This window comes from Littorina saxatilis, linkage group LG9 (assembly GCF_037325665.1).
Source record: "Littorina saxatilis isolate snail1 linkage group LG9, US_GU_Lsax_2.0, whole genome shotgun sequence".
NCBI classification, from domain to species: Eukaryota; Metazoa; Mollusca; class Gastropoda; order Littorinimorpha; family Littorinidae; genus Littorina; species Littorina saxatilis.
The window spans coordinates 5,814,892-5,841,914 of NC_090253.1; the positions used below are offsets into that span (position 1 = coordinate 5,814,892).

The 27,023-nt window shown below is 46.3% G+C and overlaps 1 protein-coding gene across 4 annotated transcripts in view; it reads left to right on the forward strand.

The window, feature by feature from the left end:
- LOC138975141 (LIM/homeobox protein Lhx1-like) overlaps positions 1-27,023 on the forward strand; it is a 166,104-nt gene that overhangs the window by 82,575 nt on the left and 56,506 nt on the right. For 3 of the 4 annotated variants that reach the window (XM_070347800.1, XM_070347801.1, XM_070347799.1), the window contains exon 5: positions 4,048-4,222. In XM_070347800.1, the coding sequence (XP_070203901.1) occupies positions 4,048-4,222 (175 nt within the window). Of the gene's footprint in view, positions 1-4,047; positions 4,959-27,023 lie in introns of those variants that run through there. The other variant, XM_070347802.1, reaches the window with a different exon arrangement.

Sequence of the window (27,023 nt, forward strand, 5' to 3'; positions counted from 1 at the left end):
ACTTCAAGGCAACACCACGTAAATTGGCTAAGGTTGGCAATGGCGTTGAATATAACGCTTAGTCACGGGGATTATCTGTGGTTAGCCCTTCACAGACAGAGTCGCTCCACTGCGCAGCCCACAGAGACCGACACTTGCCACACGAAAAGCTTGGACTCATTTTTCTCCCATCATTTGTCTCCTTTTCTGAATGTAACTCTTTCGATTTTTTTTCTTCTGAGTTTTTACCTCTTTGTTTTGCCTTCAATCTCTACTCTGTGGGGTGGCCACTCCAGGAAGCTGGAGAGGTTTAGAGGCAGGGTGACAAGGGGTAGAGCTAGGGGTAGAGACAAGGGGTAGAGCTAGGGGTAGAGACAAGGGGTAGAGCCAGAGACAAGTGGTAGCGCGTGTGTGGCATTGGTTTCGTTTTTCTCGCATCTTGAACGCCGCGATCTCATTGCCAAGACTCCCTGCCAGGCCCTGACAATACCTGGCTCTGCAGCACCTCGTCCCGCCGTGACAGATCTGTGTGGAGTCCAGGTGACACGCAACTTTTCCTCCCTCTCCCCCGTCTCCAAGTCCTCTCCGCTATTGAGGCACGAGGCACTTGTAAACGCTGCAAATCCCACTGGGGAGGCTGCGAATCTAAGGCTAGCTTTTCAGCTTTGGGGTTGATTTTGTTGCCAGCTCTGCTTGGGGATTACTGTTTAGTTTCGACCGGTTTGTCACTGGATGCGCGTGCTCGGTTTGAAGTTTTAATTAGAAATACTTTTTTTGGTTTAGAATTGTGTGTGTGTGTGGCCTGCCTGTCTCTCGGTTCTGTCTATCTCATTCTATTTCTCCCTGCCTTTCTTTCAACTTGTTCGTTTATCTTGTACAACGGTTAGCTATTCCGTAATCTTTCACGTAAAATATATACATTTGCGTTTTAGGCGAACAGGACATCTTAATCTTTTGTTTTCGGTTTATGGCGTTATTATATCAAATCTCCCACCCATCCTCTCCCGTCACCCAATTGTGTTTGAAGCGCCAGGCAGCCGTGACCAGGTATCGGGCAGGCAGCAGACGGATGTAGTGATTCCCACAATCAAATATCGACCCTCGCTGTGACAAGTCTTTTCCGCAAACAAGCAGCAGCGCGGAGTGAAAGCCTCAAAACAGTCAACACGCCGAGCTAGGCAGAGACAATTTGACACCTTCCACAGAAACGTGACGCAGACGCCTAATCCCATGCAGCCACGAAGAGCGCTTGAGGGATTTAGCCACCCAGGCGTGCACAGAGCTGCTAATCTCCTCGCCTCAATCCCGCGACAACATACACCACTCGTCGCCACGACAACATACACCACTCGTCGCCACGACAAGCACAACAACGGGATGTAACCCCGATCCCGTTCCGCTTGGCTGCGGTTCCAGAAAAGCCAGGACATGGTCCTGGTGGGGGCTGGACAGGGGGCTGACCGCTTGACCGTTGACTGTTGTTGCAGAAGATCGGCGTGCAGTGTGTGATAGCCCCGGATTAGGCTCAAAGCGGTCAAAGGGAGAGGTGTTAGGCTTCGTCATGGTTAGCCGAGACTGCAGTGTGGACCTCCGATTTGTCTCGGCTGCCACGTTCCTGTTTTGTTTCGCGAGAGTTGGAGTACGAGTGGTTGTTGAGCTGTTTGGATTGTGCTTGGCCCGGCTAACACCGTCCTGTGTCATGAATATTTTACCTTGGCTAAGTCTGACGTCAGATGAAAAACCGTTCAATAGGAGATATAGTCTCCCCTTACTTTGCATTCCCACAGACGGTGAAATCTCAGCCAGGCTAATTATAAGACTGCCGGAAGATTGCTTTTCTCCCTGCTTTCCAGCGTTTGGCAATGACATAAATCACGGGGAGATTCTAGATTTCAGACAGATAATAAAAGACACACAAGTTGCATTTGCGGTAAGTGCTGTCCTTATCGGGGATCATTCCATCCCTCTCTTCCCTTGGTATACAGCTCATGCCTCTCTCTCTCTCCCTCTCTCTCTCTCTCTCTCTCTCTCTCTCTCTCTCTCTCTCTCTCTCTCTCTCTCTCTCTCTCCTCTCTCCTCTCTCTCTCTCTCTCTCTCTCTCTCTCTCTCTCTCTCTCTCTCTCTCTCTCTCTCTCTCTCTCTCATAACCGCAATTTAGCCACAACATATTTCTTTGCACTTTAGTCTGGAGCCAATATTCCGAAGACATTATTCACGAGTACAAACATAGACGTTGCTAGACTATAACTGGATGGAGGTCCAAACATAAGTATGCTTCCATACTAGCAAGGACACAGACGCAGACAAACACACAACAGAAGGAGTCATCAGTTTCTAGTTCATCCCAGCTAGCACTTGTCAACCGTGTCGGTCGTTACAGTCGCTAAATCAATCAATCAATCAATGAGTCTTATATCGCGCATATTCCGTGGGTACAGTTCTAGGCGCTCTGCAGTGATGCCGTGTGAGATGAAATTTTATACGGCCAGTAGATTGCAGCCATTTCGGCGCATATTTACCTTTCACGGCCTATTATTCCAAGTCACACGGGTATAGGTAGACAATTATTAACTGTGCCTAAGCAATTTTGCCAGGAAAGACCCTTTTGTCAATCGTGGGATCTTTAACGTGCACACCCAATGTAGTGTACACGGGGGGAGGTTCGGACACCGAAGAGAGTCTGCACACAAAGTTGACTCTGTGAAATAAATTTCCGCCGAACCTGGGATCGAACTCACGCTGACAGCGGCCAACTGAATACAAATCCAGCGCGCTACCAACTGAGCTATATCCCGCTAAATAAATGTCTTCTTCGCCCTACCCCAGCGCAGTGGAACCTGTACTCTAACGGCGAGTTAACGTAGTAGTTATCCACGAACTCTAAAGGGTTAATGACAGAGAGGGAAATTGGCAAACGGTGTAATCTGTCCGCGGAGCCTGTCACGTGACCCATAGTGACAGTGGCCCTCGGGAGTTGCGCGCGCCGCCTGACAGGCTCACTTCCGGTGAACTGTAAACATGGCGCCTCCTTTTTTTTCTGATGCGCTGTAGTGCTGGTGGCCCGAGGGTAGAAAAGAAGAAAAAAATGGAGTGGGGTGGCCGGGCTATTGTTATCCAATCAACCTTGTTTTCCCTGCTTTCTTCTTCCTTCCACTCGTCCTCCTCTACTTTTTTTCTCTCTCATCTCTGTCCTCGGGCTCATGGCACGGAGGTCTGGCAGCTGCCAGTCCAGTTTAAGCCAGCCGGTCTGGCAGAAAAAAAGCCCTGACAGCGGACGGAAAGAGCAGTCCCCTCAAATGGCCATGATGGTGACAGTGCCGGCAGTTGTAGTGGAGGAAAACCAACTTGCCAGGGTCTCGATGACTCTCGCTGTGTTTTCCTTTTCTCTGCCTTGTCGCTTCTTTTCCCATGTCTCGTGCTGAAAAGTCGATCACGTCAAAACAAAGGGGCGCGGCAAATAAAAGTTGAAGAGGGAAGAATAGAAAAAAGTTGTGACAGCGATAGCAATGGTTTGATTTTTTGTCAAGGACGAGGCAGAATTAGAAAACAATGTGAGTGAAAACAACAACGTATATGGATGATTACATCGAACCGAAAGTCATAAGGCATTGGATACAAAGGACAAAATGAGCGAGGTCGCATAACCACTTGTACTAGGCGTCAATTTGTTTTCCATCTAGCAAAGAGAAACACCGTGACACAATTTCATATTTAAGTTGCACCCTCTGTGGAAAATGTGCGTTTATTGTATTGTCCACTCTGTTGCAATAATCCACAACGCCTTCTCTGTAACTTCTTGTTCTGGTTTGTCTCCTTTTATTGTGTTGAATTTATCATGTCAGTGTCGTGTTCCTGTCAGTATTCCACTACTAACTTGGATGTATGCATGTCTGATGTTTGTCACGTGTTACTGTTACGTTGCCTCTTGTCATTGACATGAGCGCAGTGTTGATGGTGCCAAATTAAAGGCCATTTCATTTGGAACATTATACAACAAATATTGGTTGACATTTCACACATTTTTCTTACATGCTTTTAAAAGATTCTTTACATTTTGTGTCGTTTCAGGTATGGTTCCAAAACAGACGGTCCAAAGAGCGACGCATGAAACAGCTGAGCGCTCTCGGAGCACGCCGCCATTTCTTCAGAAATCCTCGCCGTATGAGGGCGCTGCGACCAGGGGAGGAGGACAGCGCGGACATGATGGGTCCGGGCTTTGGATATCCTATGGCCGGGGACTTCGGTGAGTTGGAACACTATCCTGCTTACCCTGTTCAGTTTCAACACTATTCTGCTGATCCCATGCAGTTTGAACACTATCCTGTTGATCCCGCGCAGTTTGAAAACTATTCTGCTGGCAACATGCAATTTGAACACTATTCTGCTGATCCAATGCAGTTTGAACCCTCTCCTGCTGACTCCATGCAGTTTGAACACTATTCAGCTAACCGTGTGCAGTTAGAACACAATTCTGCGTTCCCTAATGCAGTTTGAACACTATTCTGCTCAGCCTGGCCTGTGGAGTTTGCAACTTTTGGAATGCTGTGGAACTCTTTATTTAATACATAAAACAATCTATAAAAAAAAAAAAATGTCTCAATAAGGAGTCTTAAAATGGGGGTACGTTTGCACGGGTCGTGAATATTGTGTCGGAGAAAGCAGGGTGGCATATCTTTAGAGGGGGTTGGGGTGGTGAATCAAGAAGACTAAAGGGGGTTATGATGCGCGGACATTGGCGATTAGAAGACAAACCCTGCCATTTCCAGGTTATCTTGGTGCTTTGGAATGTTTTCTGTTTTGTTTCTTTGTTTGCTTGTCTTTGGTTTGTTAGGTCGTTTGTTGATTAGTTGGTTGACATACTTGCTCTGGGGAAATATCCTCAATTTCCTCAAGTTTATTGGTATGCGTATTTATATCGGCTACTGTGATTTCCTTTACAATGTGAAGTGTGTGTGTGTGTGTGGGGGGGTGGGTGTGGGTGTGTGTCTGTGTGAGAGAGAGAGATTGTGTGCGTGTGTATGTGTGTGTGTGTGGTGTGTGTGTGTGCATGTGTGTGTGTGTGCGAGCGAGTGCTTGCTACTGACGGTAGAAGAGGTTATAGAGTGTTTATGTTGTTAATGTTAGTACATGTATATGTATTTACATTGTCGTTGATTTGGTTTCTATATGCGTGTGTTTGGCGTGATAGGCTGAAGTGAATGTTTCGAAACCGCAATTGTCAAACAAATTCCCAACCTTTGGCAATAAAATATGTTGTAATATATATTTTGTATTCACAGTGTATTGCGTGTTTGCCTATTGTCCTTTCCTTTTCACTTAAAACTGGTTTACTTCCCTTCTTTTGTGAGCATGGTTAATGTGACATGATTTTGTTAGCATGTTCTACCTCGTTTGCATTCTATCCACACGCGCACACACACACACACACACACACACACACACACACACACACACACACAAACACACACACGCGCGCACACTCACACACACACAAACACACACACGCGCGCACGCACACACACACACACACACACACACACATACACACGCACACACACACATACACACACACATACACACACACACATACATACACACACACACACACACACACATCCACACACACACACACATGCACACACCCACACACACATCCACACACACACACATGCACACACACACACACACACACACACACACACACACACACACACACACACGCACACAAAACTTTGCAAAAAGGACCGAACAAGACTGTCAAAAGTATAGTGTCGATGGCCGTGATGCCAGCATAGAGAAGGAGAGGGAGGGAGGGGGGGGTCACCTAACATGGGGGGCCATGGGTATTTGGGGACGGGGCGGGTCTGGACACGCCCCTAAATTGCTGCCCTTGCGTCCCTAGCACGCGACCTTTGTTGCTCAGCAATTTGGGCTGTTCTGTTTTTAGCTGCAGTTCAACATGCTTGATGGAGAAGAGTTGTAGGAACGATACAGTTTTGCTTTTGTCTCAACCCCAACCCTCCTCCCATAAGTTTGTCTCGTGCTTATGAAACTGCTGCTTAAAAGATTGACTCATTCATGAATCACAATAGAGCGATAATGCATCTCGGAGCATTGCGACGACCTTGTCTTACTCTACATGCGTTGTAAACTTTTCTTCTGCTTCTACGTTCAAAATGAAACATCTCTGTCAATCTTGCAAATTGTGAAATGTTGTCAAAACCACGTGTAACAAGTAGGCTTTGTGGCATCATTCGGTCAATGAATAATCGTCTGTCCTGCTGTTCCGTAAACGTCGGATTATGAAAGGATTTGTTTGTTTGACGCTTTTCTCGCCTTTCCCATACAAAGTGTCAGAATATAGCTGAAAATTATTTTCAGATTTTACTGCCAGCAATTATTCGGATTTTTGAATGGGAACGAGGAGGGGGGTACTCAAGTTTCTAAGCCCCAAACGAAGCCTTTTCTTCACTAACCTGCTGATCTGGAAGAGGCTGTTGATGGAGGTCCCGCTGTCTTGGGGCAGGAAATAGCGGTACATGTTTTATAAAAACTGGTCGATAGCAAAGCACCGCTGGGAAATGACGTGTATCCGTTACTGCGCTTTATGGGAAAAGTCACGTGCATCCGGAATACAACGGCTTATTATGAAAATAATGACGTCCACTTTTTTCTTGTCGATGTGTGGGGGCAAAACAGAATTACTTCTTTGAACGGGGGCGGGGGATAGGGGGGATTGGGGGGATAATGCTGTGTTCGATGCTGCAGAAAATCGACGGAAAGAGGAAACTTTCAGCTTAGGGGTCGTAATGGTGGCTATTGAGCAAGAGCAACCCGTACCGTTTATGACCTTGATTGTGACCCTGACTGTCAGTGCGGTTAATGTGGCAGAAGTAATATTGAGCACAATGAACCGATTTTTGTTATCTGAGAAGTTGGTGAGGCTATTTTAAATCACTTTCTTGTTGTTCGGTGTTTGTGTGTGTGTGTTTTTGTTTTGAGTGTTAGTGTTGTTGGTTGTGTTTTGTTTGTTTCTTATTTCTTGTTTTTACCTGGTTCCTGATATGACCACACACAAAAACTGCCGTGAAGAGTTTGCTTGTAAGTCCTGACCTCCTCCTGGCCTTAGTGGAACTTACCTCACATGACCTCACGTCTTAGCTCCAGATCGGCGGAACCCAATGGGTATCGATGGTTCTGTGGTGTTTGTTTGTGACGACTCATGACGGGCGCTCGCTGGATGATATTGCGAGTAAGGAGGCTCGGGTTGCATGGCCAACAGAAGGAACACCAACACTCGCCGCCTTCCCGTTCTATGATCGCCGTGATGACAACAGTGGGACGAGTGAGAATGGACGACGACGCTGCTGTCAAAATATACAATGCCACGATTGAGTCGCTCAATGGAGTCTGAGTCTGTCTAGAAGCGGGGAGGGTAGTGTGGCTGGTTTGCTTTTTGAGCTCAGATATCACGCAACTCTGTGAGCATAATGCCCTGAGTCTGCCAGGCCAGGCAACTCTCCGCCAACCAGCTGGTGTTGGGTGATCACAGTTGTGTGCCCCTGTGAATCCGAAGGCCAGAATTGTTTCCCTTAGCGCTCTTGTGTCGTGGAGGATAACTTGGCCGTCGTGTGGCACGTGCCCTTATGTAAATTTATTCTGTGCGACGATGCGCGTGTGTTACTGTTTGTCATCGTGGAAATTTGAACCGGTCATTTTTTCGTCTGGTTTCTGTTCTATGGGGGAAAAAAGCATGGGAGAGGAGGTGAAAAGGAGTATCTTGCGTTCCGTCAAGTTCACAGATAGTTTCTTCTTTTTACATAGAGGGGGAATCGAGACGAGAGCCGTGGTGTATGTGTGTGTGTCTGTGTGTCTGTGCGTGTGTGTGTGTGTAGAGCGATTCAGACCAAACTACTGGACCGATCTTTATGAAATTTGACATGAGAGTTCCTGGGAATGATATCCCCGGACATGTTTTTTTTCGATAAATACTTTTGATGACGTCATATCCGGCTTTTTGTAAAAGTTGAGGCGGCACTGTCAGACCCTCATTTTTCAATCAAATTGATTGAAAATGTTGTAAAGCAATCTTCGACGAAGGCCGGACTTCGATATTGCATTTCAGCTCGGTGGCTTAAAAATTAATTAATTAATTCGGTCATTAAAAATCTGAAAATTGTAATACATTTTTTTTTACATAAAATGATCCAAATTTACGTTCATCTATTTCTACATCATTTCCTGATTCCAAAAACATATAAATATGTTATATTTGGATTAAAAACAAGCTCTGAAAATTAAGAATATAAAAATTATGATCAAAATTAAATTTCCGAAATCGATTTAAAAACAATTTCATCTTATTCATTGTCGGTTCCTGATTCCAAAAACATATAGATATGATATGTTTGGATTAAAAACACGCTCAGAAAGTTAAAACGAAGAAATGTACAGAAAAGCGTGCTATGCAGCACAGCGAAACCACTACCGCGCTGAACAGGCTCGTCAGTTTCACTCCGTTATGCACAAGCGGCGGACTACGGTCATTGTGAAAAAATGCAGTGCGTTCAGTTTCATTCTGTGAGTTCCACAGCTTGACTTCTTCTTCTTCTTCGTCGTTCGCTCAGACAGCAACTCCGGAGGCCCTGATGAAGGCTGCTGTACGCCGGAGGCTCTCCATGGGTCCATAGAGTTTGTACCTCATCGGTGTGTCAGCAGGCCAGGTCTCTGCTCGCAAGTTTTGGTGTGTTGGACAGTCCTGCAGGAAGTGTTGCACTGTCATTGGAGATGTGCCACAGGGGCAAGCTTGACTAAATGTAGTAATTTCGCCTAACGCGACTTGTTTTTATATTTGATGGACTGATCAATGCCTTTTTCTAGATCTGTTTCTGACTTCAATGCTAGCTTTCTCCTTTAATCTTAGCCGTAAAGATAAGACAACAGGAAATTATCGCAGCGAGATGGGCTACAGAGAGATGGGCTACAGCGAGATGGGCTACAGCGAGATGGGCTACAGCGAGATGGGCTACAGAGAGATGGGCTACAGCGAGATGGGCTACAGCGAGATGGGCTACAGAGAGATGGGCTACAGCGAGATGGGCTACAGCGAGATGGGCTACAGCGAGATGGGCTACAGCGAGATGGGCTACAGAGAGATGGGCTACAGAGAGATGGGCTACAGCGAGATGGGCTACAGAGAGTTTAAAGAAACGGAAAGCATTTCAAAAGCAATGACATCACCATAACCGTTTTACGTTTGGAGTAGTTTCTTCTGAACTGCAATACAATGGCTAAAATGAGAACGGCAGCTTTGAATACCAATTTTTATCAGTTCCACAAGAGAAGCACACACACAATGTGGTATGTTTGTGCCAAAGGAAATTTGTTTTTGTTTTTTACTTTTAGAGTCTTCTTCGTTTAGTTTCTCAAGAGGTGAAGGACATTTCCCTGCTCGGTTTTCTCTACATTTTCTTTTTGTTTTGTTTTCTGTTTGTTTGCTTCTTTTTACCCTCCCCTTTTTTTCTTGTTGCGTTTTCTTGAGTCCTTCTCTCTCTCTCTCTCTCTCTCTCTCTCTCTCTCTCTCTCTCTCTCTCTCTCTCTCTCTCTCTCTCTCTCTCTATCTCTCTCTCTCTCTCTCTCTCTCTCTCTCTCTCTCTCTCTCTCTCCCTCTCTCTCTATTATTTTTTCACATTGCAATCCTTCCGCCTCCCGCACACGGTGCCTACCTTTTGTGAGAACCCGGCGAACAATTCTCCCCCTGGCTAGAGGGGCTCGGTGTGCCTGAGCACCGCCTGCTGTGCAGTATTGTGAGGGGAGGACAATGCACGTGAACATCGTCAACTGGCTGCCACTGAAAGCAGTCCGCAGGGTGTCGCACACAGCCACGGCATCTTGCTGGGGTCTACATTCACCACGCCTGCTGTCCTCACGGGCCCGGGGTGAGCAAGGTCCTCGGTGTAAGAAAGAAGCATTTGATTTTGACACCGGTGTCAATATACTGCCTGCACGTGCAAACCTATAACCACCTCCCACCCACACCTTTTATCTCCTCCCTTACTGTTCTAAACATCTCCGGGAGTCTTTTGTGGGGTGCTTGAAAAGATAGGTTTATATGTCGACTGCGCACGATCCCTTGCGTGATTAATAACCGCAGACATAATGTTCGGGCGGGTGAATATAATGTATATCGTCTTGTGCGCTCACCGACACGGTTAAAACCATTTCATGAGGTTCGCCTGAGAGCAGCGGGTCTTCCCTGAATGGGGGACGTGTTGAGATCACAACGGTCGTAGGTTGGTGTTTGAAAGGTCAGATGGTTTCAATGTTCACGTCTTCTGGCCGAGGTGTGAATAAGACTGCGGGTGCCCTTTGTGCAATCCTTTTCCCTTTCAAGATGTTTTGTTAGTTCACACACAAAAATAAAGAGGAAAAAAGAGAAAATGAAATGTAAAAAACTAAATGTTTACGAGGGCTTCTGCAGAGTACGTCAGTAAATGCAATGCAAGGATGTTATGACACTTGAGACAAACCATAACTGCTTTAGTTTTTAACTTATGCTTTGCGTCTTAATTTTCTTTGGTATGGCAACATAATCCTAAACAATTTATGTATTTATTTATTTATCTAATTATTTATTTATTCATTTGTTTGTTTGTTTGTTTGTTTGTTTGTTTGTGTACCATTTATTTATTTATGTATATTTAAACTGTGTGACTTTACAGATCCCTTCCGCAAATGCAAAGAAAAGCCTGACAAATGCCAGCTGAATATTTCTCATTGGAAAAGCAAAATAAATTCACAAAGGCAAGCAAGCATCCTAACGCACTTTTCCCACACACGTATCTGTGTGGAGATTGTTACAATTCCGACAAACGCTAAAAATTCCAGCACTTCGTACTACAGCCGACGTTCGTCTCCATTGATAGACCGGTTCGGGCAGCGTCTGTCAGTGGCGATACTAGTTATCATCTGCTCTCATCGCTGGACAAAGCCGTCCTGTGTTCTCGTTACAGTCATGGCGGTCAGAAATTATCTCCCCCTACCTCCAGCCTGAAACCAGTCTGGCACTGCGCTTGTTGTCTACCACTTGTCTGCAGATTAAAATATTGTGCTGGGGGTATTTTTAGCGAGGTTGATCACGTAAGGTATTTGTCTTGCCATGGAGTATGGTTCTTCTGCTGTTTGGGAAAACTCTGAGCTCTGGGTCACTGTGGTGATGATGAGTATGGGGTCATTGCGATAAAAGTGAAAGTTTCTTGCATAACAAATGTGGGTGGAAGGGTGGCCATGGAGAGGGTAGGGGAGCAGTAGAGGGTGGGATTGATTCGAAAAGCTGTAACTGAGTGTTGGAGTGTCGGCTGTAAACGATGTGCAACTGTTTTAGACTGTCTGCCATAATGGTACATGTATATCGATTTTGAGTGATCTACGCTGATACAAGAATCTCCAGAAACACATCGTATCGAATCGTCGTTAGTTTTTTTGCTTATTGGTCTACCAACTCTTCTCATTTTACACGAACTGAACTAGGAACAGACGTGTAAACCATGATATTATCCCGGGTGTTTAGGCCATGATACCCGGGTGTTAGAGCCCGACAAGCCAGCGAGACAGAAACCGGGAGAGGAGTGAGCTGTCTCAGAGACATCCTACCGCCCTACCCCTAGCTGTAGGCCGTGTAAGCGATAGTGCTGGAGCATTATGATGATAATATGAATGAACACTTCAACACTATTCTGGTAGTGCGGGAGGGCGTGGAATGTAGCGAGGGGGGTCGTCACTTGGGCCACTGCTGCCCCCCAACTGTCAGGGCGCTTTGTGTCCCTCCCGTCCCGGGGTTTGGGACAGGTTCACATCCCCCCGTGCAGGTAAAGGCGATCCTGTGGGGGAGCTCGCAGGTGTCTTTAGCTGATACTCTTGATACGTTACCTGGCGAGCTGTGTGGTCGTCTGCTTGACGCTGTGAGAACTGATGTTTTTCTTCTTGAATTTGATATTTTGTTGCTCTCCAAGTAAAAACGAAGAAGCTGTACTTGTCAGTTCTTTGAATACTCAAGGACGAATGAGATATTTTGAAACTGTTCACTACTCAAGCAATGTTTTTCGTTCATACATTCCTTGGTGGCACATTTCCTTCTTTAACTTTATCATTTTTGGCTCACGTAAGTGTAGCCTATGCGGTCGTAACTTTGTCTGTCTGTGCGTGCGGTCGTGCGTATGTGCGTATGATGGTATGTGCGTGCGTGCGTGTGTATGTCTGTGGCAGAAACTCTAACATTTGAAGACGTCACATTACATTGACGTCACATTATGACGTAAGAGGGTTAGACGTCACGCGAAGGAAGTACTGAAAGTCTCGGTCATTATTATTTTGAGCGGGCCGAGACTAGTTGGCAGTCGTGTCCCTGTAAGCAGGCTACATGCAGACAGACAGATCTAGATCTAGTGTCTCGCTTTCTTGCACAGTTTCTATGCTCTTTCTGTGTGTGTGTGTGTGTGTGTGTGTGTGTGTGTGTGTGTGTGTGTGTGTGTGTGTGTGTGTGTGTGTGTGTGTGTGTGTGTGTGTGTGTGTGTGTGTGTGTGTGTGTTACTGTTTGTCGATTTCTTACGTGAGCCTTGAAGGCTTCGCCTCTTGTTTCTTTTGTTGATGCTCTGCTTTACTGATATGTCCATGTCAGATGCGAGGTCATCTTGATTTTGAGTCTCAGGGCTTTTTTGAAACAATAGAGAATTCACTGCAGAAAAAAGCTGGTGTCTCGGTATTTCTTCATCAATATTTTGTCAGCTGTTGATAGCTGACTTTTTGGGGATGACAAGTCATCAGGACACCTTCTTCCATTATCACAAGGCTTTGTGTCCAATCTTCGACTTGCCGATATCTGTCATTTTGTTTTCCAAGAGGAAGTGGCGCCACTTCCTCTTCCTCTGCGCCACTTCCTCTTCCGGTTTGACGACATTTAGACTCAATGTCAGTGCATATTTTCTTACAAAGCTGACATTTTGATGGAATTTTAACAAACACAAGTGGTTAAAACAGTGGCGTTTTCCTCTTTCTTTATTTGTTGTATAGCCATGAAATCTTGTCGACGACAAAAGAGCACAACAAACTGAAACTTATGAATGAGGTCTTAGATTTGCGGGAGAGTTGTGTGATCAGACCAGCGTGACGTGACGTGATGGAGAGTTGGGTGATCAGACCAGCGTGACGTGACGTGATGGAGAGTTGGGTGATCAGACCAGCGTGACGTGACGTGATGGAGAGTTGGGTGATCAGACCAGCGTGACATGACGTGATGGAGAGTTGGGTGATCAGACCAGCGTGACGTGACGTGATGGAGAGTTGGGTGATCAGACCAGCGTGACCTGACGTGATGATGAGTTGGGTGATCAGACCAGCGTGACATGACGTGATGGAGAGTTGTGTGATCAGACCAGCGTGACATGACGTGATGGAGAGTTGGGTGATCAGACCAGCGTGACATGACGTGATGGAGAGTTGGGTGATCAGACCAGCGTGACATGACGTGATGGTGAGTTGGGTGATCAGACCAGCGTGACATGACGTGATGGAGAGTGGGGTGATCAGACCAGCGTGACGTGACGTGATGGAGAGTTGGGTGATCAGACCAGCGTGACGTGACGTGATGGAGAGTTGGGTGATCAGACCAGCGTGACATGACGTGATGGAGAGTTGGGTGATCAGACCAGCGTGACGTGACGTGATGGAGAGTTGGGTGATCAGACCAGCGTGACGTGACGTGATGGAGAGTTGGGTGATCAGACCAGCGTGACGTGACGTGATGGAGAGTTGGGTGATCAGACCAGCGTGACATGACGTGATGGAGAGTTGGGTGATCAGACCAGCGTGACGTGACGTGATGGAGAGTTGGGTGATCAGACCAGCGTGACATGACGTGATGGAGAGTTGGGTGATCAGACCAGCGTGACGTGACGTGATGGAGAGTTGGGTGATCAGACCAGCGTGACGTGACGTGATGGAGAGTTGGGTGATCAGACCAGCGTGACGTGACGTGATGGAGAGTTGGGTGATCAGACCAGCGTGACATGACGTGATGGAGAGTTGAGAGATCAGACCATCGTGACATGACGTGATGGAGAGTTGAGTGATCAGACCAGCGTGACATGACGTGATGGTGAGTTGGGTGATCAGACCAGCGTCACATGACGTGATGGTGAGTTGGGTGATCAGACCAGCGTGACATGACGTGATGGAGAGTTGGGTGATCAGACCAGCGTGATATGACGTGATGGAGAGTTGGGTGATCAGACCAGCGTGACGTGACGTGATGGAGAGTTGGGTGATCAGACCAGCGTGATATGACGTGATGGAGAGTTGGGTGATCAGACCAGCGTGACATGACGTGATGGAGAGTTGGGTGATCAGACCAGCGTGACGTGACGTGATGGAGAGTTGGGTGATCAGACCAGCGTGACATGACGTGATGGAGAGTGGGGTGATCAGACCAGCGTGACATGACGTGATGGAGAGTTGGGTGATCAGACCAGCGTGACATGACGTGATGATGAGTTGTGACACGCCGAGCTGCATGCAACACGACACCCAGTGACAACGCTCGACACGTGTAGCGCCTGGAATGTCATGTCCTGACTCGTGTATCTCCACCCTTGCTGTGCTGCCTGTCGTGTTTTGGCGCAAAAGTAGGAATGTGAACATGCGACATATTTTTTCAACGTGTTTTTCATTCCACTACGTCCTTTAAAAGACAGTGACAGGAAAAACCATTGTTGAAAATATGTTACATGTGTGATATAGACACGGCTAGTTTAACTTAAAAAAGCTGATGTTCTCAAGGGGCCTTAAACGTAACGTTAATTACTGAACAAACTACAGGAACGGACATTGTTATGAACGGCATGAAACTTTTTTTTTTACAAATTCATGTAGAATAATTTAGTTATTCTGATGATTTTTTTTTTAGTAGATAGCTGGGATGGTGTGTGTGTGTGGGGGGGGGGGCAGAATGTGGATGGAAAGAGATGCTAAGAAAAGAAGGCATATCACTGCGAACCGTGAACTGTTTTTTCCCATTTCTATCAAACACAGTTTCCAGTTGATATCATTGGGGTTGACGGTTTCTGTCATAAATATAAACCCGCTTTATAAAAATACACACACAAAAATACCCCCACCTTCCCTGTCCACCCTCCGCCACCCCATTCTACCCGTTCTAGTCACATTGTAATCCCACAGGGAAACAGTTTGCATAGCACCCTGGGAGCATCACAGCGGGGGAAATCCAGAGAGAAAGAAGGCACTGACTGTGGGTACTACCCCTTTAGTCTACCCCGATATAGGTCGGCACCCCCTTTGGCCGGGTGTCATCACCGGTCGGTTGCACACGACAGGTCGCCGTCACGCCGGGTGATTAATCATATCATGACATCCACCGGGCGAGGCGGTGTCACCACGTGCTTGTAGCAGAGAGGCAGGAACAACATTCAAACATGGACTCTTCCATTTGATTATGCTGGGATGGAAACGATTGCCACAACAGCAAAACGCATACACGCACGGATTTGAATTGAAGTTGTGTATATTGAATGAATAAGACTGCTGCAAAATAATGAAACGTCGCTGTTCTCCCAACAATCTCTTCAACAAAATCCCAGTCATATTATATTGACGCCAACTTTGGGTGACGAAAAATGCTAATTAATGCTTCAGATACAAACGTTCTCTAAGAACTAAGTATAACATGTAGGTGCATTATTTAATTGATTCTTAGCAGCCTTTCGCTGAATCTAACAACGAATTGTAACGGAGATGTGTCGTGCGATTCCAACGGACAATTTCTGTCTGGACACAATCACAGTTTATCAGAACGCCAGCTTACTCACGAAGAGCTAGAGGTTCCAATCAACATGGTGATTACTGCTGATTGCAGGCAGCAGGTGTCACGGTGACCGTTACAACACCATCTGAACGCCTACGCAGCGTGTCATCAGCCTCTCGCTAAGCTCGACTACAATCACTCGTTGACTTTTCTCACCGAGACCACGTCCACCTCTCGCCCAGCCGAGAACTCAGCCGAGAAAGATGGCTGTCTTGACGGTCTTGGTCACCCTTGTTTGTCACCTTGGTCGAAATGTTTGTAGTCTTGGCGTCATTGGCAAGGAATCGACTAGTTTAGACATGATTTGAATTCTGGTGACATTTCTCAGCTTTCGTAATTTCTTGAGAATTTGTGGTGTCACTGTATTTGTTGTTCAGTTTTCGGGGTTTTTATGCCAAGATATTTACTGAGCGGTGTAAGAATTCTCACTTTTCAGACCAGAAACCAATTGAAATGGACTCCTATACAATTGACTGTTTGCACGTCTTTTGTGAAAGAGAGTTTGACAGGTGGTAGAATGTCGTTAGTTTTCGAGTTACGTTCAATTTCATTTCTGAATTGAAAAACAAATACCAATTTCTTGCCCAGTCCTTGAAACTGTTCAGCTGCAGATTTGCTTTCCAACAGACAATGAATACAACACACTGCATGCAGAAAACGTGCATACTGCCCGTTATGCCGTTTGTCATGAAGGACCTCCACTCATGTATGCGGAAAACGTATAATATATTGTTAACTAGGGTTCCTCACAATTACATTTGTAGAATAAAAATCATATTATCTTATCTCTCCTTGTCACTTTCTTGATTATTATAGTGACGAAGAAACTTGAACGACAGCCCGACAGCTGACCTGTTCCATGCACAGTTCTTCCTATATTGTCAAAAGTAGACATACAAGTATACTGAAAAGAAACGAAGCTCACATGGACACACAATAATTATGTTCCATCATGTCAGAGTAACTTTGTGACACCTGTTACGGGCGCTACTTAGCACCCAGGTCACGAAACAAACACGGGCAGAGCGGGACAGACAGTACAAAGGACAGTTCGCACCACCCCGAAAACACGCACCGGACAGTCCAGGACCCAACCCACAAAAGACACCACTGGCCACAACCACTGGCCTCAAACCACTGGCTAGTTGGTGGTCAAACATACAGACAGGCACGGCCGTGAAAAAAAGAGCAAGGGGGAATTTCTCTAATTTGATTCCGATCACCTCCAGCCCTCCCAAGCAGAGCGCTGTGACACACGTACGGGTAATGACAGCACAATGGGCGATAAAGCACGTGAAGCCCGCTCCTAGCCGTGTCCCCTTTTCACGCTGGCTTTTCCTTGGCTCGTCTCCGCGGATTACAGGGTCTTCGTTACGCAAGGCTCACTGGCCGTCAGGTAGGGGCTACTGGCTGCTGTGTTTGTTTTCTTGTTGGTGGACGAATTCCTCCCGCCACGCTGCCCCGCCGTGTGTTTGAACAACCAGGGGAAGGCAACGGTGTGGCAATCGGTGGGGAGGGGTGGGGGGAACACGCTCAGGTGGGGAGGGGTGGGGGGAACACGCTCAGGTGGGGAGGAAGAAAAACAAGGAGAGGAGGGGGGAATAGAAGCTGCATGGACCTGTGGAGGCTCTACGTAAGACCACCAACTTCATTTCCAGAGCTGGACTCCAAGTGTAAAGGCGAACGACAAGAAGAAGGGGGGGGGGTCAGGTTGAGGTAGAGAAGAGGGTGCGGTGGGTCGGGGGTGGGGTGGGGGGTAGAGAAAGGTGTGCCTGTGTCAATGAAGGAAGTCAGATTCTTCCAATTCCATCACCTGCTCAGGAACTTTAATCTCACGTGTCCGAATACTACCCCCCTCCCTACTCCTCCCCCCCCACCCAACACATGTATTCCCCTTCCCATTTCTCCCTGTACTACTGTGCATTCCTCCCCAAGAAATCATGTCTTGTCAGCTGTCGTGGAATATCAAAATGCCAACATTTGCTAGAAATGTGCAGTTTCAGCAGGCAATCTGATTCACAGTCATGAATTAGAAGTGCGCAAGTACTCTTTGAGCGTACAACAAGTAGAGAGGGGGGGAAATTAATTTGTTGAACGATACTGCATTTCAAAAACAGTGTTGAATGAGTATAAGTATACCTAAAGAAAAGAAAGAAAGAAAGTGTCATATTTCAAGTACAAAACAAAAATCAGTCCATGTTTTCTTGTTATTCTTTTTTTAAATCACAGTAACGCTACTCTTTGGCGTAAATTCAAGATGACAATCTAAGCCTACTGCTGCTAAGGCACAAGTTCAATATAGCAACGAGCAACGAATACCATCTTTGTTGCATTGATACATTGATACCACAAACACATCTAGCGGCACAAAATAGTAATCCTTTGACAACAAACGAGAAAAAAGTACACTCTTTTTTTTTAAAGAAGAGAAAATGGGGGGGGGGGGGGGGAGAGAGAGAGTATGTGAGAGAGATGCAGCAGTGTTTGAGGCGGCATCAGACACCTGACCCGAACCACGTGCGGATCGAAGAGCATGCCGGGAAACATGGCGGGCCCATGTCGCGGGAACTGTAACCCTTTACTGAGCCCGGAGAGCTGTCCTGTAACTCTTTGCGCGTCACTAGTTTGTCGAGACAGATAGGTCTATGGTCGAGAGAACCGAGCAATGTGTCAAGTTTGAGGATTGGTGTGCCCATGCAGTCTGCGTTCTACCAGGGACACATCGTTCTACCAGGGACACATCGTTCTACCAGGGACACATCGTTGGTGAACATGCCTGTTTAAAGAAAAATAAACTGCTTTAAGTAAATAATACTATGTGCCAAATTGCATTGTGATTAGGTAGTGGTTTCCTTTCGTTGACTTATTTGGGCACTACGGTATTAGTACATATTTCCTCTTTTGTTTATGTCTCTAATATAGAACAGGTTTCGGGTTCTAAGACAAAAATACATGTGTCTTGCTTTGTTCTGTCGCTGAAGTGAAACACTATCCTCAAACACGAAGTAACAGTTGTGTGGTCTTCGAAACTATGTCCATTTGTCTAGCTTTGTTGTCTTTCGGCTTTGAAACTGAATCGTGAGGTGTGGTGTTCTTGTCGGGGTGGGCTTGTAGGCAGAAAGTTTATTGCACTAGGCCATTGTATTTTGTTGCTCGTTTTTTACTTGTCGTTAATTTGTCTCACTGCTTAGTCCACGGAAAAGGCCAGGTTATATTTCTTTATTACACATGACGTTGAGCGAATCTGTTTCGGTTAAAAGTATATTTCGTTAAACTACTCTGGGACATTGAAGTTTACTACTAAGGGCGTTTCGTTGCTTACTCCTGAACCAGCCCCGAGTTTCGGAGAGGTTTGCTGTTACACAGAATGACTCTCAAAATGTTCACTCTTCTGTCAGCATGTGGCGTCACTTGCACTGAACTATTTTGGGAGATTTTGGAATCCGTTGCGCTCTGTCTTTCCATCAGGAGGTTTCACAATAGTCTAAACCGTGACAGTATCTGAAGAGAATGACAGAGGTGTGGCAGAAGACACGGTAGTGTTACCAAAGACCCTGAGTAAGTATCGTGTGTATCTAGGATTATTGGTGTTACTTTCATCAATATCCCTCTACAAAGGAACCCTCTGTTTTAGACCCCCCAATTTAAGACTGGGGCGGGGACATAGCTCAGTTGGTAGCGCGCTGGATTTGTATTCAGTTGGCCGCTGTCAGCGTGAGTTCAAACCCACGTTCGGCGGAAATTTATTTCTCAGGGTCAACTTTGTGTGCAGACTCTCTTCGGTGTCCGAACACCCCCCGTGTACACTACATTGGGGTGTGCACGTTAAAGATCCCACGATTGACAAAAGGGTCTTTCCTGGCAAAATTGCTCAGGCACAGTTAATAATTGTCTACCTATACCCGTGTGACTTGGAATAATAGGCCGTGAAAGGTAAATATGCGCCGAAATGGCTGCAATCTACTGGCCGTATAAAATTTCATCTCACACGGCATCATTGCAGAGCGCCTAGAACTGTACCCACGGAATATGCGCGATATAAGCGTCCTATTGATTGATTGATTGATTGATTGATTGATTGATTGATTGATTGATTGATTGATTGATTGAAGACTCCCTCCCTTTTCTCAGACTTTCTGTTCATAGCCTACGTAAATGTACCCCATTTTAGGACCTCATTTGCTCAAAGTTTTGGATTGGATTGGATTGGATTGGATAAGATTTACAGTCCAGTGAGGTTACCCTCATGGAAATTCGGGCTGCTTTCTCCCCGGGGAAAGCGAGCTGCCATACATACGGCGCTACCCATATTTTTTTTCCTGCATGCGTGTATTCATGTTTCCTGAGACTTAATGCCGTGTGAGATGGAATTTTTTTTACTTTATTCCAAGTCCCACGGGTATTTGATGGACATTTTTATCTATGCCTATACAATTTTGCCAGGAAAGACCCTTTTGTCAATCGTGGGATCTTTAACGTGCACACCCCAATGTAGTGTACACGAAGGGACCTCGGTTTTTTGTCTCATCCGAAAGACTAGCACTTGAACCCACCACCTAGGTTAGGAAAGGGGGGAGAAAATTGCGGCCTGACCCAGGTCTGAACACGCAACCTCTCGCTTCCGAGCGCAAGTGCGTTACCACTCGGCCACCCAGGTCTTACATGTGGGGTTCCACTGTCCAGCGCTTCGTCACCCTGTTTGTTTGTGTGTTTGTTTGTTTGTTTGCTTAACGCCCAGCCGACCACGAAGGGCCATGTCAGGGCGGTGCTGCTTTGACATATAACGTGCGCCACACACAAGACAGAAGTCGCAGCACAGGCTTCATGTCTCACCCAGTCACATTATTCTGACACCGGACCAACCAGTCCTAGCACTAACCCCATAATGCCAGACGCCAGGCGGAGCAGCCACTAGAATCAGATTGTCAATTTTAAAGTCTTAGGTATGAACCGGCCGGGGTTCGAACCCACGACCTCCCAATCACGGGGCGGACGCCTTACCACTAGGCAATTCGTCACCCTGGACTGACTTGAGTCTGAGTGCGTTTCTAATTTTACGACACCACTTTTCCGGCGTAAAGTCTACGGATTACATTTAACGACCACCGTAAAGTGCCGTTACTCCCTCAGTGTGGGTGTGGCCCCCTCACACCTTTTGTGTTCCCCCAACAACAGTGATTGGCGTTTTGTGCCTGCCACCCTTGGCTGTCACCTCCGTCAGTTATGCTCGGCGTGGCACGCTGGACCCACGTCCGGCACTGGTCATCGCATGTCCGGTCTGGTAGAGTAGTAGAGCTGTGCTAAAACAAATGCAATTAAAAAAAATTAAAACACCCCAAAACAGAGGAACGATAATAATATTATGCTGTGCAAGTGGTTAAGAATGAAACCGAAACTCTTGTAACCCTTTTATTGTTTACCCCCTTCTTCCTTTTCTTGTTCTTGAGGTGGGGAGGGGGGTAGTGGTCATTATTATGTCAGGGTTTGAAGAGGACATAGATAACATATGTCACCAATGGCTCAGATCAAGGATATTCATGCATGTGTTTCTTGTGTGTGCGTCATCATTTTCACCTACGCTCAACCCGGTAGTGTTACCAAACACCTATGCCGTAGCTAGACAAATTGGCCTTTCCCTTGGCTGGTCACACGGACACACAAAAGCCGTTAGGACTTTAGCGGAAAAAGTTATAAAAGTTAATCTCCGCTATCATCACTGCTATCGGTGGATCATAACACGTTTTTAATTGAAGTGAACATCAGCTGTGTGGCTGGTCTTCCCCTACAGCTGTCGGTCAGTGCACGGCTTGACGGGCACAGTTCAACCAACTGGAACATCCGGTAGTGGACTTTCACTGCTGTCGTTGTGAGCTGTTTTCCGGCTACTTGTTTTACACTTCCTGCATGCTATAAGGGTTGCAAGCACCGTATATAATTATATACCTGTCGGTTTTTGGAACTTGATTTAAATCGTCGTCCTGTATTTTCCTTGCAGGGTAATGGTCGTTTGTTGATTGTATCTTCAGAGAATAGTTGTAAACTGTTCATTATGATTCGTATAAAGTGGTTTTGGCTTTGTCCTTACAGCCCCCAGTCTCATCGACGCATCCCCATCCGCCACAGAGCGTATTTTGGCTTTGTTTGGCTTGAACACTGACTGACCAGTCCTTGTCAGCTAGCTGTTGGTTATTATTCCCTTTGTCCGCTCCATTGAGATTTATTTCATTATTTTATTTCACTATTTTTATATTTATTTTCCTCTTGGTTGACTGGGTTTTGGGTGTGTTTGGGATGCCGGGTGGCTGTGTCTGGGTGGCGGGTCTGGTAACTGGTAAAGGGAGTGTGTAAGTGGCAAACGAGAGACGCGACTATTATTTACATCAGTGCCCCGATATGGCCCAAACGAGGACGTAAAGTTCGGTGTGTTGGCTGGTATCATTTGCATGCAGGGGATCCTGGTTTCACTGAGTCCAGCGTGGCAGGATTTACAGCGCGACACTTGGCCATGCTTTACGGGTGGTCAGTGGTTGCGTGTCCACCCCGGGTGGCAAGCGATGAGGAGGCGGCTACACGACACCCGTTTAAGTGTCGGCGTGTAGTGATGTAGTGACGCCTCCCCTGTGTCCAACACTGCAGCGTGGCCTGCATCCTGGCTACATTATGACTTCCGCAGGATGTCACCCTCGCACACCTGCACTTCACTGTGGTCAACTAAGGCGCCGTTTACATGGCAGACTTTCTTTCAACTTTTCCCCTTCTTTCAAGCAATCTTAGTCGGCACCAAGTCAAATGTAAATCGCTGCCCATGTGAAGAGCGCAAAGTTGGGGGAAAGTTGATTGAAAGTCTGCCATGTAAACGGCACTTAACTTTAAATGGGTTGAAGCCTGGAATTGGGAAGGCTGGAGTCTTGTACCTCTTGGGAACAGACTTCACATCTTCTCTTAATCTTACAGCAATGGACGTATCACAAAGCGATAGGCTTCCGCACAGAATGCTGTGTTACTTAAATATTGTCTTTCTTTTTTTAATAATTACGTTTCGCACTAACAGTCATTATCCTGGCTTGGCACCATTAGGTCGAAAAGTAACAGAGAAATAATCTTCTTCATATCTTTCTTTTGCGGCCATGGGCTGATACACCCGTGTATACTCGTGTTTTTTGACACGAGAAAATGTTACGTTTATGACCTGTTTTTCCCTCGTCATTTAGGCAGCATTACTCCGCGTTCGGGGGGGGGGGGGGGGGGACAGTCGTTTTTGTTTGGGAGAAAAGATGTGACCACAGCGCCAAAATGGGCAGTCCACAAAACGCGGTAGATGATCGGACGATGAAGAAAGGAGTTGTCCATCGTGCCTGAGAGGCCCCACACCTGGTTAATGGCTGTATCATCAGCCGCTAAATTGCCGGACAGTGTCTGTGACAAACGCATTGCTTTCCGTGACCACCTCGCCACTGAACACAAATGGTCATTTTATTGGCAACACCCTGAATACCAGGGTAAGGGGTTTAGGGTGTGGATGGGGCGTGTGCTCGGTGTCTGTGGCAGGTTAGACACCCCGGTTACAATTAGGGGGCTGTGCGTTTTATGGGGGGATAACTGGATGTTCGCGGAGGCAGAGGCGGGGTTTGGAAATTGCCGTAGGTGAGATAGGCGGAGGTCAGCGTTGGAAGCTTCCTTAGTCTTCTTGCTTTAAGTGAGACTGTGTATACTGATTTGTCCCTAACTCGATGATAAGGGTGTTTCCCTACATGTATTCCTAAAGGCGGAATTACAGTGAATCCAGTTTTGTTGTGTATTATTTAAATTTAATTACGTATCCTTGTATAGCAAGGGGCAACTTTTCTTGTAAATGTAATTGAGTTCAGCGTACTAGAAAAAAGGGCGGAGTATATGTTTTATCTGCCTGACTCTGTCTGTACTTGCTGCTGTAAAACTTTGAAAAACGCACGGTTCAGCTCACTGAAAACCTCAGTTCAAAAAACAAGCAACATTGCAGTACGCACGATTTAGTCGATTGCAGTGCATTCTACAATTTGAAACAGTACACGCTCGTATTGTCATAAAACGCAAAACCATCCCTTTTGCTGAACACTTCAAAGGATACAACTGCGAACAAGTCGAAGTCGTGTTTTCTTGATTCTTTTAACAAACCCCGTTGACAAACACATGATTGCACGAACAATGGGCGTACCAGGCAGCGTGCAGAAGAAGGGATTATATATCTTTAAACTGTCTCTGTGGCTTTTGAAAATGATGTTGGCATGCCTAATCCACTGGATGGCATTGTGTGGAGAAATTCTATTGTTACCGCAGACCTTGCGTTGTGGCTTTCATGTGGTTTGTTTCTTAGTTTTGAGCCTTTGCATCAATTCAAGTTGAGAAACAATATATGGATTTAGAACAGAGGAATACATTGTCTCATACACAGACAGACAGACAGACACACACACACACACACACACACACACACACACACACACACACACACACACACATACACACACCCTTTTCTTTAACAATCCACTTGACCAAACAATGCATTTAATTTTACACACACACACCCTACCTTGCTTAGCTTTAATCTCCATCAACAAACAACTCACAATCCGATTCTATCAGTCTTTACAATATCATTATTCAACCCGCACCTTGTTCTAACCAGAAACGACAAAAATAGTGTAGAAGTGACAAAGGAAGTATGGAAGCGACAAAGGTAGTCATCCAACAGAAAGACAATGGAATGGAAAACAAAACCATAAGACATGGCCGTCCCGTTGTAAGACAGAGAAGCAGGGGAAGATATGGCCAGAGAATGGATCAAAGGAACGCCCGACTGAGGGATTGAGGGAGAGAATGGCGACTGGTGGTTGTGGTGGAATTCTCCCCTAGTTGCCCCGGGGCTGGGATCAGGGCGTAGAATGGTTTTCAATGGACGTTGAGCTGTACCTGTGTGACGGACACAGGGACTCTCCTGGTGCTATGGTGTTGTCTGTTTTCATTTTGTGTGTGTAACCGTAGGTATTCTTGCAGGTAGATATTGGAAGGTTTTGTTCCTATAAAACTCCTCCTTTTCGTCGAAATGGTATGGTTTAGGACAAGATAAGGTTTGAGTTGGTCGACTCTGTCTGTCTGTCTGTCTGTCTGTCTGTCTGTCTGTCTCTCTCTCTGTCTCTCTCTCTCTGTCTCTCTCTCTCTCTCTCTCTCTCTCTCTCTCTCTCACACAAACACGCACGCAAGCCAGCATGCATGCACACACACAAGCACACACACACACACACACACACACACACATCCACACACACACATATATATACACACACACACACTACCCCCCCCACACACACACACACACACACACACCTTTTCCCCTCAACCGACATACCTGTCCCAGCACAGCAGGACGTGTTGCTTGTTGTTTACTTTTGCCCTCACTATGTGAAACACTCTTTGGTCCCCACACGGGACCGCGCTCTTTTTGTTTCTCTCTCCGTCCCCAGTCTTTCCTGCCTTTTTACCTGTACCTTGTATTTTCCTCCCAACTACCTGAGGACGGTGAGGATCAAAGGCAGGGGAGAGGCTGGAAGAGGGGGGGGGGGCAAGGACAGTCAGCCAGCCAGCGCCCCAACCCCCATCCTCCCCTTGGCCCCTTGTGGCAATCAAAACAGTCGCTTACACCATATACAAACATATCGCGGTGAGCAACAAATGCGGCAAAGCGGTGGACTCACAATGTGTCCCTGGTCCCTGGAATGTACCGGCCACGGGCACCGCACATAGAAAAGACACAGACACTCTTTTTCTGAAGGTATAGAACATTTTTGTGTGAATTGGGGGAGGGGGTGGGCAAGGGGGAGAGAGAGAGAGACAGACAGAGACACATGGAGAGACAAGGAGACACACACAGGGTGACAGACATTCAGACAGACAGGTAGACAGACAGGTAGACAGGCAGGTAGACAGGCAGGTAGACAGGCAGGTAGACATTCAGAGAGACAGGCAGGTAGACAGGCAGGTAGACAGGCAGGTAGACAGACGGAGAGACAGATAGTGATTTTTAAGCTGAGAACAAAAAGATATGAATATTTGTTTTGTTATTGTAACCAAGTGACTATACGATCACCCTTTGAATGAACTTCGTCCCGAAGTTCCGAACCGGGTGACCATTGTTCATTCCAAGTTCGCAGAATGGGAACAGCGCGAAAATGTTCAGTGGTCATTTTATGCCATTACCTGAACATATCATGCCGAGTCCCATCCCTGCTCGCAAGCGCCAGATGTAACCAAGTGCCGTAATACTACGATCACCTCGGGAGGCGAAGTGCAATCAAACAGGATTGAAAATGTTAGGGCTAATTTCTTAGCCCTATAAAAACTGTTATGCAAACCCGAAGGTTTCCATGAACATACAGACAATCGGAAACCACCAGACCCCATCACAAACAGAATTCCACAATCCACCGGTGTTGACTTAAAAGCCAACAACTCGGGTGCAGAGTCTGCTGTGAAAGGAGCGGTAGCTTCCCCTGTCACATTAAAGTCGAATGACAATTCAGACAAACAGAAAGAATGCTCTCTACATAAAGACGATTAAGACAAAGAAAAAGCGGCACCATTTGACACGTCAAGAACAGACGGCGAAAAGCGGCACCATTTGACACGTCAAGAACAGACGGCGAAAAGCGGCACCATTTGACACGTCAAGAACAGACGGCGAAAAGCGGCACCATTTGACACGTCAAGAACAGACGGCGAAAAGCGGCACCATTTGACACGTCAAGAACAGACGGCGAAAAGCGGAAATGTTGTTTCCAGAGAGAAACGAGAATGAAGATATATACAAAAAAACATATTAAAATTAAACATCTGTACCTCCAGATTTGGTAGGAACCTGTATGAAGGGTGGAGAAGTTTGAGTTGTGAGAATGACGTGTTTTGTTTTCTCTGCGACGGTTTTTGGGAGTCGAGTTTAGACACTTTAGTCCGGGATGAATCGCATTGAGTGTACCGTGAGTGTATCTTGCACTGAAGTCTTGTCTCGACTTTTGAATACCGGCTTTGGTCCTCTTCAAATCGCTGATTTCCAGTAAACTCACCGTTGATACATGTTCGTTAGCAGTCAAGAAATTGATGGGTCCAGTTCAGTTGTAACCAGTATAATTTCCCAGTG